This window comes from Equus przewalskii, chromosome 15, assembly GCF_037783145.1.
Source record: "Equus przewalskii isolate Varuska chromosome 15, EquPr2, whole genome shotgun sequence".
Lineage (NCBI taxonomy): Eukaryota > Metazoa > Chordata > Mammalia > Perissodactyla > Equidae > Equus > Equus przewalskii.
In genome coordinates, this window is record NC_091845.1 from 78,033,391 (window position 1) to 78,046,322 (window position 12,932).

Here is a 12,932-nt window from a genome sequence, read left to right on the forward strand (position 1 = left end):
GTAAGCCTCGCGAGGCCGCTGGAAGAGTACAGAACAATGAATTTTGTCCTGGTTGCTTCTGTGTCCCGGGCTTGCTAATCTCAGTATTTTTCAACACAGATTTGGAAAGGTCTGGTGATTTATTTGGTTTAGTTTGTTTATGTTTGGTGAGTGGGCAGGTTTTTTTCTTTGAGGAATATAAATCTCCAGCAACGTTTTGTTTAAAAACGTCCTTTTCCAAATTATTTGTTGAAAAAAAATTTTCTAATTCCCCTCCACCCCCAACCCAGCTTCGTCCTTAATTCTTAACCTTAAGCCTTCAATAGGAAATTATATAAGGTTTACTTTTCACATTCCTGCCTCCGCGTTATCGTGTTTTCCCCATCACACTTTCGACTGTACAAAAAAGTAGAATTCTATCAAATGAACAAGTGAGATTACCTTTGTTATAAAAAGTTTTCCATTTATCTGAATGTAGTAACCTCATTGCTTTGTAATTAGCATGAATTAATGGAAACCTTCTGCAAGAAAACCTCCGAAAAAATTTAACCACATTAAAAAACTTTTAGATTTTGAAATCTCAGGAAATCTTAAGTATTGCTGTCTTCCAAGACCACTGGATTCTGCAATCTGGTACACTTTCAGTTGGCAGCATTTTTAAAATTACAGAATGTTTATATAATTTTCATATTCATGCTTGGCTTATGCGTTTTTACCTATCACACTTCCACAAGACAAAAAAAGAAAGTTTTATTAAGTGAACTTAATGATATGCTATTTATGTTTTTATCTCTTTTACCAGACTGTCAGTTCCTAAAAGGCAGGGGAAGTAGCTCTGTGCACAAATCTAGCACAGTGCTTTGTCCACAGTATTTATTCAATATAATGTCGTTGTTCAATGGAGTCCGTATGCTGGCTAGTACTTAAAATCAATGAAAGTCGTAAAATGAAATTAGGTTGACTTGTTTCTTGCAAATACATCTTTTTACAACATAAGAACATATGATGTTTCATTTCTCCAGTTATAATACACAGTATATATTAAGAAAGCGGTATATTTCTTAATGACAACATATATTATCTTAAATATTATTAACAATTAGGGAGAAATAATACGAGTTGCTCTGAGAACATGAAGAAACTGATGTACTTTGGAAATGAATAGATACATAAACCACACATTGATACCAAATGCATTAATTTTAGATAATTAACATATTCTTTGAACTAATTTCATTTCACATATATGGGGTCCAACCAAGGTACATTTGGCATAGTAAGTTTTCATCAGTAGCTTCTTGTATAAGGTAATGCACGTGTCCTTCAATAGATAATGGTAGCCCTGTCACTCTATTTCGGGTCTTGATTACACCTTGCAGTCTCTGCTCGATGTCAAGAACATGAGTCTTTGCCTAAAAGGAAGAAATTGAAAATCATAAAGGCTAAGGACTCAATGACATGTGAATGTTGATAATTTGGAATTACTATGTTTCTGTTACTTAACAAATGTTAATATCATTTTACTGTTCATTACCCCTTTTCTAAGAGCAAATACAGACAAAAGAGAGAAGAAATGAAACAAATACAGTAATTTGAGATATTGATTTTAAGGCTTGCAATGTTGATCCAACATCAACTGCTTGGACATTTTTCTGGACTAAATGAAATACTGGGGAATCTCTTCCACATGATAATTCTAGAAAAATAATAATTTTAAAAAAAATCTACCCTAGAAAAGAAACACTGGAAATATAGAACATCGGGAAAACAAGTGATAAAATAGCAGTATTAAGCCCTCATATATTAATAATCACTCTTGCCTTGTTAGGCAACAAGGAAAGCCTCAATAAATTTAAGAAGATTGAAATCATATTAAACATCTTTTCAAACCACAATGCTATGAAAATAGAAATCAACTACAAGAAAAAATTGGGCAAGTCACAAATATGTGGAGACTAAAAAACATGCTACTGAACAATTGGCTCAATGAAGACATCAAAGGAGAAATCAAAAAATACCTGATGACAACTGAAAATAAAAACAGAACATATGAACTCTTATGGGATGCAGCAAAAGTGGAGCTAAAAGGGAAATTTATAACAATACATGCCCACCTCAACAAATAAGAAAAATCTCAATAAGTAATCTTAAACTACACCTAACAGAACTGGAAGAAAAAGAACAAACAAAGCCCCAAGTCAGCAGAAGGGAAATAATAAAAATTAGAGCAGAAATAAATCAGATAGAGAGTAAAAAGACAATAGAAAGGATCAATGAAACTAAGAGCTGGTTCTTTGACAAGATAAAACTGACAAACCTTTAGCCAGATTCACTAAGAAAAAAAGAGAAAAGGCTCAAATAAATAAAATTAAAAATGAAATTACAACAGATACCAGAGAAATATAAAGGATTATAAGAGATTACTATTAAAAACTATATGCCAACAAATTGGATAACCTAGAAGAAATGCATAAATTCTTAGACTCATATAACCTCCCAATAGGGAATCAAGAAGAGAGAGAGAATCTGAATAGACCCATCCCAAGTAAAGAGAATGAAATAGTAATCAGAAACTTCCCCAAAAATAAGAGTCCAGGACCAGATGGCTTCCCTGGAGAATTCTACCAAACACTCAAAGAAGATTTAATACCGATCCTTGTCAAACTATTCCAAAAAACTGAAGATGGAACACTTCCTAACTCATTCTATGAGGCCAACACTACCCTGATACCAAAACCAGACAAGGACAACATAAAGAAGGAAAATTACAGGCCAACAGAGCTGCTGAACATAGATGCAAAAATCCTCAACAAAATATTGGCAAACCAAATACAGCAATACACCATGATCAAGTGGGATTTATACCAGAGACACGGGGATGGTTCAACATCTGCAAATCCAACAATGTGATACACTACATTAACAAAATGAGGAATAAAAACAACATGATCATCTCAACAGATGCAGAGAAAGCATTTGATAAGATCCAATATCCATTTATGATAGAAACTCTCAATAAGATGGGTATAGAAGGAAAGTACCTCAACATAATGAAGTCCATGTATGACAAACCCACAGCCTAAATCATACTTATATGATGAAAAACTGGAAGCCATCCCCTCTGAGAACAAGAACAAGACAAGGGTGCCCACTCTCGCCACTCCTAGTCAACACAGTACTGGAGTTTTTGGCCAGAGCAATTAGGCAAGAAAAAGAAATAAAAGGTATCCAAATTGGAAAGGAAGAAGTAAAACTCTGTTTGCAGACGACATAATTATATATATAGAAAACCCTAAAAAAATCCATCAGAAAACTATTAGAAATAATGAACAACTATAGCAAAGTTGCAGGGTACAAAATCAACTTACAAAAATCAGTTGCATTTCTGTACACTAATAACAAACTAGCAGAAAGAGAAGTCAAGAATACCATCCGACTTACAATCTCAAAAAAGAATAAAATATCTAGGAATAAATTTAACCAAGGAGGTGAAATATCTATAAACTGAAAACGTAAGACAGTATTGAAAGAAGTCAAAGAAGACATGAAGAAATGGAACGGTAGTCTACACTAATGGATTGGAAGAATAAATGTAGTTAAAACGTCCATATTACCTAAGTAATCTACAGATTCAATGCAATCCTGATCAGAATCCCAATGACATTCTTCACAGAAATAGAACAAAGAATCCTAAAATTTATATGGAACAACAAAACAACCCAAATAGCAAAAGCAATCCTGAGAAAAAAGAACAAAGCTGGGGGCATCAGAATCCCTGACTTCAAAATATACTACAAAGCTATAAGTAATCAAAACAGCATGGTATGGGCACAAAAACAGACACACAGATCAATAGAACAGCATTGAAAGCCCAGAAATAAAACCACACATCTACAGACAGCTAATCTTCGACAAAGGAGCCAAGAACATCAATGGAGAAAGAAAAGTCTCTTCAATAAATGGTGTTGGGAAAACTGGACAGCCACATGCAAAAGAATGAAAGTATACCATTATCTTACATCATATACAAAAATTAGCTCAAAATGGATTAAAGACTTTAATGTAAGACCTGAAACCATAAAACTCCCAGAAGAAAATAAAGGCAGTACACTGTGACATCGCTCTTAGCATCTTTTCAAATACCATGTCTACTCAGGCAAGGGATACAAAAGAAACAATAAACAAATGGGACTACATCAGACTAAAAAGCTTCTGCAAGGCAAAGGAAACTGTGAACAAAATGAAAGACAACTCACCAACTGGGAAAAAATATTTGCAAATCACATATCTGACAAGGGGTTAATTTCCAAAATCTGTAAAGAATTTATGCAACTCAACAACAAAAAAACAAACAACCTGATCAAAAAATGGGCAGTGGGGGCCGGCCTGGTGGCGCAGCAGTTAAGTACGCATGTTCCGCTTCAACGGCCCGGGGTGCGCCGGTTTGGGTCCCAAGTGCAGACATGGCATCACTTGGCACGCCATGCTGTGGTAGGTGTCCCACATACAAAGTAGAGGAAGATGGGCATGGATGTTAGCTCAGGGCCAGTCTTCCTCAGTGAAAAGAGGAGGATTGGCAGCAGTTAGCTCAGGGCTAACCTTCCTCAAAAAAAAAAAAGACAGGATATGAACAGACATTTTTCCAAAGAAGGTATACAGATAGGCAATAGGCACAAGAAAAGATGCTTGACATCACTAATCATCAGGGAAATGCAAATCAAAACTACAATGAGATATCACCTTATACCTGTCAGAATGGCTATAATTAACAAGACACGAAAATAACAAATGTTAGAGAGGATGTGGAGAAAAGGGAACCCTCATACACTGCTGTTGGGAATGCAAACTGGTGGAGCCACTATGGAAAATAGTATGGAGATTTCTCAAAAAATTAAAAATAGAAATACCATATGATCCAGCTATCCCACTACTGGGTATTTATCTGAAGAATATGAAGTCAACAATACAAAGAGATATGCACCCCTATGTTCACTGCAACATTATACACAATAGCCAAGATGTAGAAGCAACTCAAGTGCCCACAGACTGATAAATGGATAAAGAAAATGTGGTATATATACAATGGAATACTACTCAGCTATAAAAAAAACACAAAATCATCCCATTTGCAACAACATGGATGGACCTTGACAGTATTATGTTAAGCAAAATGAGCCAAACACCATATGATTTCACTCATATGTGGAAGATAAACAAACACATGGATAAAGTGTATAGATTAGTGTTTACCAGAGGGGAAGGGGGTGGGAGGGTGGACCAAAGAGATAGAGGGGCACATTTGTATGGTGACAGATAAGAACTAGACTATTAGTGGTAAGCACAATGAAGACTATACAGAAACTGATATGTAATAATGTACACCTGAAATTATACAATGTTATACACCAATATGACCTCAATAAAGTAATTAAAAAAAAAACTAACGAGTGCTCTAAAGGCACTTAATGTTTGCATTAAACTTTTACACAAAGAAGAAAGTGGTTAATGACAGATTTATAATTTGGTTAATGAGAGAGAGATTTTAAGACAAGAAATAATAAATAATACCTATACTTACATTAAAATATATATATATACACCTATCCTGAAAGTGTTTAAGGCAAACATTTGAATGAATATTCTAATAATAGCAACAATATGCTAATACCTAATATTTAGATTATGTTTCTATGTGCAAATGGGAGTTCTAAGTGAGCTACTTGGAATTCTACACATTTCTCTCCATCAAGAAAGCATATCAGAATGCAAAAGTGAGAATGATGTAATTACAAGAACAATCTTCAATCTATTCTAACTTATTGAAAATAACTATCTGCAAAATTTGAGGCTTCAACTAATATCAGTAAGGACTGAACTCTACATATTAAAGCTGAGATCCACTGCTTTGCAAGTTCAGGCAATTTGTGTTCAAGTTTTTCCCACTCTATCTCATAATTGTCAACTGTCTATGTTTTGTGTTTTTTTAATTTTCCTTTCTCCCCAAAGCCCCCCCGTACATACTTGTGTATTTTCAGTTGTGGGTCCTTCTAGTTGTGGCATGTGGGATGCCCCCTCAGCATGGCCTGATGAGTGGTGCCATGTCTGCGCCCAGGATCCAAACTAGCGAAACCCTGGGCCACTGAAGTGGAGCACATGAACTTAACCACTTGGCCATTGGGCTGGCCCCATGAATTGTCTATGGTTAAACAAGTGTCTTGGACTCTGATTTTATTACACTAATGATAATAATGTTAACATTAGTAATGACAATAAAGAAAACTTATGGCATTGTCATACCAGAGAACTGGATTTCAGAGTATTCAATGGTCAGCCACTGATAGTATTTAGAATCAGTTTTCATTTGTAGAGATAAAGAGTATCAGCTCATATCAAGCTACATCTTCTACTAACCTTCTCATTGACAACTTCCCCAGTTTCATTCAGTGGTGCTTTGGAATGCCCTTTCACTGGTTTACTCCATTCCACAAGAGGATCATGTAGAAAAGTCTTTAAGACACTAAAATAGAAACAAATATTACGGTAATAATACAAAGTCAACACTTAAGGATGAGAAGCTAATGATAATATTCCTACAACACACATTACTACTGTTTTAATACAATGTGAAATTACTGTTTGGGGGTGAAGTGAGGGAAAGGAAAGGTTAGGGAGGGAAGAAGCAAGATAGAGGAGAGTAAGAGGTGTTCTTGGAGAGTAGAGTAAGATGAGTTTTGTGTGCCGTCTCTAAATACATACTGTAAGCTGGTAAATGAATATTTATTGAATGAGTGAATTTTATCCCCTGCCATGTCTCCAATGACCATAAAATAGCTAAAGCTACCATATAGACCCAGCCCAGATCTTTTGACTGTGTTCTGGATGTCAAATCTAACTACTATGGGAAAATTCAACTTTGATATCTTGCAGGTACCTCAAATTCAATATTTTCAAAACAAAACTCATGAGCCTTCCCCAAACTATGTCTCCTATAATCCCCAAACCAGTAAAAAACAACATCATTCACTCATTTGCCCTGAAGAAAAATCCAGGAATCATCTTTGCCTCCTCTTCCTCTTAATACCCAATTCCACCTCCTAAAATCTCTTTAGAATCCCTCCAATTATCTCCATCTCCACTGTCACTACCTCATCCAATGCACCATCATTTTTTCCTGGGTTACTGCAACAGTCCTCTAATAGTTTCCTGGCCTCTAGCCCAAACTGGAACTGTAATTTTTCTACAGCACAAATCTGATAATCTCATTTCATTTCCTCCTCCTCTTCATTTTTTAAATTTTCTTCTTAGAATCCTCCAATAACTTCCAGTTGTTCTCAGGGCAAAGTTTAAATGTGTAAACTGGCCTCATGTGGATCTTTCATAATCTAGCCCTGCTAGTATCATCTTAGCAGCACCTCCTTAAAGTCTACCCTTTAGAATACAGTATTGCATTTTTCAGGCAGGTCATGCCTTCACTTGCCTTGATATTTTTATCACTCAAAGCACTCTCTTCCCTTCGGCATGGTCAACCCTATTTATCTTTAAGGTCTCAATTACTTCCTCCAGAAATTATTTCCTCACTTCCCCAGAGTAGTGGGGGCTCCTAGTAAATGTCTCACAAGACATTATACTTCCTCTTTCAGATAATTGCCTTTGCCTATATCTACCTAACTAATTGTTCTACCATAATGCCTGGTAGACAGCTTTGAAGTAAAAAGGTGAATAAATGAGCTTTAAAAAACTACTTCCCACAGCTAACATTAGATTTAATGGTGAAAGACTGACTTCTTTACTCCTAAGATCAGGAATAAGATAAGGATGTAGACCTCTCACCACATCTACTCATCACTGATCTAGCTAGGGCAATTGGCAAGAAAAAGAAAAGGCACTGAGACTGGAAGGGAAGAAGTAAAACTTTATATGCAGATGACGTGCTGTTGTTGAGAAAAAATCTTAAGGTATCTACAAAAAATAACTATTAGAACTAATAAGTTCAGTAAGATTGCAGGATATAAGATCAACATACAAATATCAGTTATATTTCTATACACTAGCAATAAACAATCCAAAAATGAAATTAAGAAAAAAATCCCATTTAGAATACATTAAAAAAAGTAAAATACTTAGGAACATATTTTTAAAAGGTAAATACAAGACTTGCAAACTAAAAACTACAAAATGTTGAAAGAAATTAAAGACTTAAATAAATGGAAAGACATCCCATGTTCATGGATTAGAAGACTTAATATTGTTAAGATGTCACTATTCCTCAAATTGATTTACAGGTTCAACGCCATTCCTATCAAAATCCAGGCTTTTTGCAGAAATTGAAAAGACAATCTTAAAATGCATATGGAAATGCAAGGGACACGTAATAGCTAAACAATTTTGAAAAAGAAGAAAAGTTGGAGCACTCATTTCCTGATTTCAAAACTTACTACAAAGCTACAGTAATCAAGATAGTGAGTTGCTGGCATAAGATTAGACATATAGATCAATGGAATAAAACTGAGAGTCCAGAAATAAACTTTTAGATATATGGTCAATTGATTTTCAACAATGTGCCAAGGCAATTAAATGGAGAAAAACAATCTTTTCAAAAAACGGTGCTGGGACAACTGGATATACACATTCAAAAGAATAAATATAGACCCCTATCACACTAGATACACAAAATAACTGAAAATGATCAAAGTGCTAAACATAAGGGCTAAAACTATAAAACACTTAGGAAAAAACACAGGTGCAATTCTTCATGACTTTGGATTTTACAGTAGTTTCTTAGCTATGACACCAAAAGCACAAATAACAAGAACGAAAATAGAGAAATTGAACTTCATTAAAAGTAAAAACTTTTATGCTTCAAAGGGCATCATCAAGAAAGTGAAAAGACAACCCTCTAGAATACAGTATTGCATTTTGTATGAGAGAAAATGTTTGCAAATCATACATCTCATAAAGGTCTAGTATCCAGAATACATAAAGAACTCTTACAAATCAACAATCAAAACACAAATTATCCAATTAAAAAATGGACAAAGGAGGGGCTGGCCCTGTGGCTGAGTGGTTAAGTTCGCGCGCTCCACTGCAGGCAGCCCAGTGTTTCATTGGTTCGAATCCTGGGTGTGGACATGGCACTGCTCATCAAACCACGCTGGGGCAGCGTTCCACATACCACAACTAGAAGGACCCACAACAAAGAATATACAACTATGTACTGGGGGGCTTTGGGGAGAAAAAGAAAAAACTAAAATCTTAAAAAAAAAAAAAAGGACAAAGGATTTGAATAGACATTTGTTTAAAGGAGATACAGAACTGACCAATGAACACATGAAAAGATGGTCATTATCATTGGTCATTAGGGAAATGCAAATTAAAAGCATAATAAGATACCATGTGATACCAACTAGGTTGGGTAAAATAAAAACAGACAATAACAAGTGTTGGTAAGGATGTGGAGAAACTAGAACCCTCAGACATTGCTGTGGGGATTGTAAAGTATTACAGCTGCTTTGGAAAACAGTTTGAAAGTTCCTCAAAATGTTAAGCTTAGAGTTAACACATGACCAGCAATTCTACTCCTACGTATACCCGAGAGAACTGAAAACATGTATCTATATAAAATTTGTTACTCAATGTTCATAGACACACTTCAGAATAGTCAAAAGGAGGGAACAATTCAAATGTCCATTAACTGATGAATGGATAAACAAGCTGTGGTATACCCATACAATGGAATATTATTTGTCAATAAAAAAGAATGAAGTACTGATACATGCTACAGCATGGATAAACCTTAAAAACATTATACTAAGTGAAAGAAGACAGACACAAAAGGCCACATGTTGTAAGATTTCATTTATATATGAAATGTCCACAATAAGCAAATCCATAAAGACAGAAGGTAAATTAGTGGTTGGTATGGAATGGCGGGGGAATAGGAGCATGGAGTGACTGCTAATTTCTTTTGGGGGTGATGAAAAGGTTTCATAATTAGATAGCAGTGATGGTTCCACAATCTTGTGAATATACTAAAACCACTGTACTGTGTACCTTAAGAGTGAATTTTATAGTATGTAACTTATATCTTAATAAAGCTATTAATAAAAAAATCTACTTCAACCAATGTAAAGTGGCTTCTATATAAAGAAAACATACTTAGGAACCAATAATTGCATTCAAAGTTACAGTTAAATTATTTACAAAATATAGATGACTACCTCATTAAAGGCTCTCTCTGATCTCGCATCAGCCTCATTGTAACTTCACAAGCTCTTCGAAAAAGACCTTCTGTTCCCATAGGACCCATTCCATTAACCATATTATGAGTCAGGCGAAATGGAACAATTTCTGGAACTTCAAAGGTTTCTCCCTTAAAACAATGCATTTCATTAAAAATTAACAGGGTTGTTAAAACTTTAAAATATTTATGCAAAAAATTTAGAACTTCATATCTAGACCCTTTTAGCAAAGAGCAAACATACTGTCAAAATAGTTATATTTGTAACTCTGTTAGAGGCCTAGATCACGAAGGAGCCGTATGACTCTTCCTTTGCTTTTGGGGAACTTAAATACAACCCCTTGGATAAGATCTAGAGGATGGATGGACTCACCTTTCAGTGAATTACTATAGTGAATAACATTATAGAGAAATTTTTATGCATTCAATCTTTAGTCTTATATTAACTTCCTTCATGTCGTTCTTGAATAATATAAAGTACAAATAAATATTCTCATATTTTTCTTCTTTTCTTTAAGAGTTTCACTTTTAAACAGGAGGGGAAAAGCAATAGCCAAGTGTTAGAAGCTCACATCTCTCAGACAGGAAATGTTACAAGTAATATAATGAAGTCCAGTTCATTTATTTTTCACCATTCTCTAACCTGCCTTTCCTAGGGCTTTTTCATCCCTCCAATCAGTTTCCCTAAATTTCTCTCTTATATGATTTAACCTATACTAGTGCTTTATCTTTAATTTGTTCTGTTGGGTCTGTGATCTTTCTTGGTTTCCTGTGACAGCAGAAAGCAACCCAAAGAGAATGGAGATGAAGAAAAAAGTGAGTTTACCTACCAATCTGCCTTCCAGGATCACAAATTGGAAAATTGGAGGGGGTCTTATGGAGAATCCCATCACCTTACTTTATTCTCAGGCCCCACTCTAGATTTACACAATCTGAATGTCCTGGGATGTTTCCTAGGTATCTGCACTTTTAAAAGGACTCAATGATTCTGATATGCTGCCAGGTTTGGAAATAATCACATTAAACTACTCTGTCTCTGTAAAACTGAATCTCAGTAAAATGAACTGATCTGCCCATGTTCATACAAGTAAGAACTAACTGAGTTAGAACTTGAACACATGCTTTTGGACTTCCAAGTTCAGTGCTGGTTTTACTACATCAATCTTCTGAGTTCTCTCTATCCTAAGTTGCTTTACTGAGGGCTATGGGATCCACTGATCAAAACCAGTCAACAAACTCTCAGTGTGACTCAGCTGTGACCATAATTGCTACCAAGGCATATGTCTATGAAGAACAGCTGTTGATGAAGGGAAATCAGTAGAAAATATACAATTAACTAGAGTAAGTCACATCACATACCTTATTAAAGAGACAGTTGAAATCCACATGTACACATTCACCAGTCAAAGAATCAAAGAGGATGTTTTCACCATGACGGTCTCCAAGGCCCAGGATATAACCAACCATTGACATAACTGCAGTGGAACGGCAGTATGCTGATCTGCTACTGTACCTGAAAGAAACACAAAGCCTATCAAATATCCTTATGTCATATGAGGCAACATAAATCTAAAACATTTTTTAAAATCCAACCATAATAATGTATTATATTTTTGGTAACTTACCATGATGTAGGATCAGGGAATGTTCTCAGAAACCACTCATGAAAAACAGGAGGATGCCTAGGTAGGAGAAATTCTCGGAATACTTTGAGTTTTTCAGACAAAGCTGCCGCCTTTGGTAGCATACACTGGCGAAGTTCTTTCCCTGTCATATAAACTCCTGCAAGGTAGAGTGATTTCTATTAATTACACAAGCCAAATAAGAAAAGGTGCAATTTTTTTGTTCAAATAGGACAGGAAACATCTTCTTTTATTCCAACTGCTTATCAAAAGCAATAATAAATGGAAAATTTTCAATTATTCATAAGTAAATTTATCTTGACACTATAATAAAACAATAAACACATTACCTTAATACTTATCCAAAGTGAAGCCTCTTGATGATAATTAATGTCAACCAAAACCAATGTTGTGGAATCGACTCCAGAAGATACCACTCAGAATAAACCTAACGTGAATAGTGCCCATGCAATTGTAAAAATGCTGCAGGCCTCATTAAAATTATAGTGATCTTGTTGTTAGTCAGCATGTAGTATAGGTCCACATTGAATTATTACTAAGAAACCTACAACGGTGCTCTGAAATAATTTACTCTGTGAGGGCTAGCCTATAAGATTCATAGTATACCTGATTCTTAAGCTAATCTTATACAATGCAAATCATCTGGGGAAGCAGAAGTTTCATTCTAGCTAAATTCCCTTTTCTTTCGCTGATAGTGAAAAATTAGCTCTCATTAGCTACAATATATTTACTTATTTGCTAAAGTCTAGTATATACAAAAAGTAATTTCAGAATTGCTAACCAATAACTCTGTGAAAAACAAATTTCAAATACACTTTTGTAAGCTACCTCAAATTCTTTAGAGATGAAGATAGAAAAGGAACCAAAACATAAGGCGGGGGGGGCCAGCCCCGTGGCCAAGTGGTTAAGTTCGCGAGCTTTGCTTCGGCTGCCCAGGGTTTCGCCAGTCCGGATCCTGGGCACGGACATGGCACCACTCATCAAGCCATGCTGAGGCGGTGTCCCACATGCCACAGATAGAAGGACCCACAACTAAAAATACACAAGCATGTACGGGGGGTTTTGGGGAGAAA

The 12,932-nt window shown here is 35.4% G+C and overlaps 1 protein-coding gene across 5 annotated transcripts in view; it reads right to left on the reverse strand.

The window, feature by feature from the left end:
- Window positions 1–704: 704 nt before the first annotated feature.
- The window catches only part of ATR (ATR serine/threonine kinase), a 108,901-nt gene continuing 96,673 nt past the window's right edge, over window positions 705–12,932 (reverse strand). For 2 of the 5 annotated variants that reach the window (XM_008507753.2, XM_008507767.2), the window contains exons 43-47: window positions 11,842–11,998; window positions 11,576–11,729; window positions 10,197–10,348; window positions 6,391–6,496; window positions 705–1,391 (exon numbers count right to left, since the gene is read on the reverse strand). In XM_008507753.2, the coding sequence (XP_008505975.1) occupies window positions 1,218–1,391; window positions 6,391–6,496; window positions 10,197–10,348; window positions 11,576–11,729; window positions 11,842–11,998 (743 nt within the window). In that variant the 3' untranslated portion in view covers window positions 705–1,217. The remainder of the gene's footprint in view (window positions 1,392–6,390; window positions 6,497–10,196; window positions 10,349–11,575; window positions 11,730–11,841; window positions 11,999–12,932) is intronic. The other 3 variants (XR_011527196.1, XM_070576256.1, XR_011527195.1) reach the window with 2 other exon arrangements.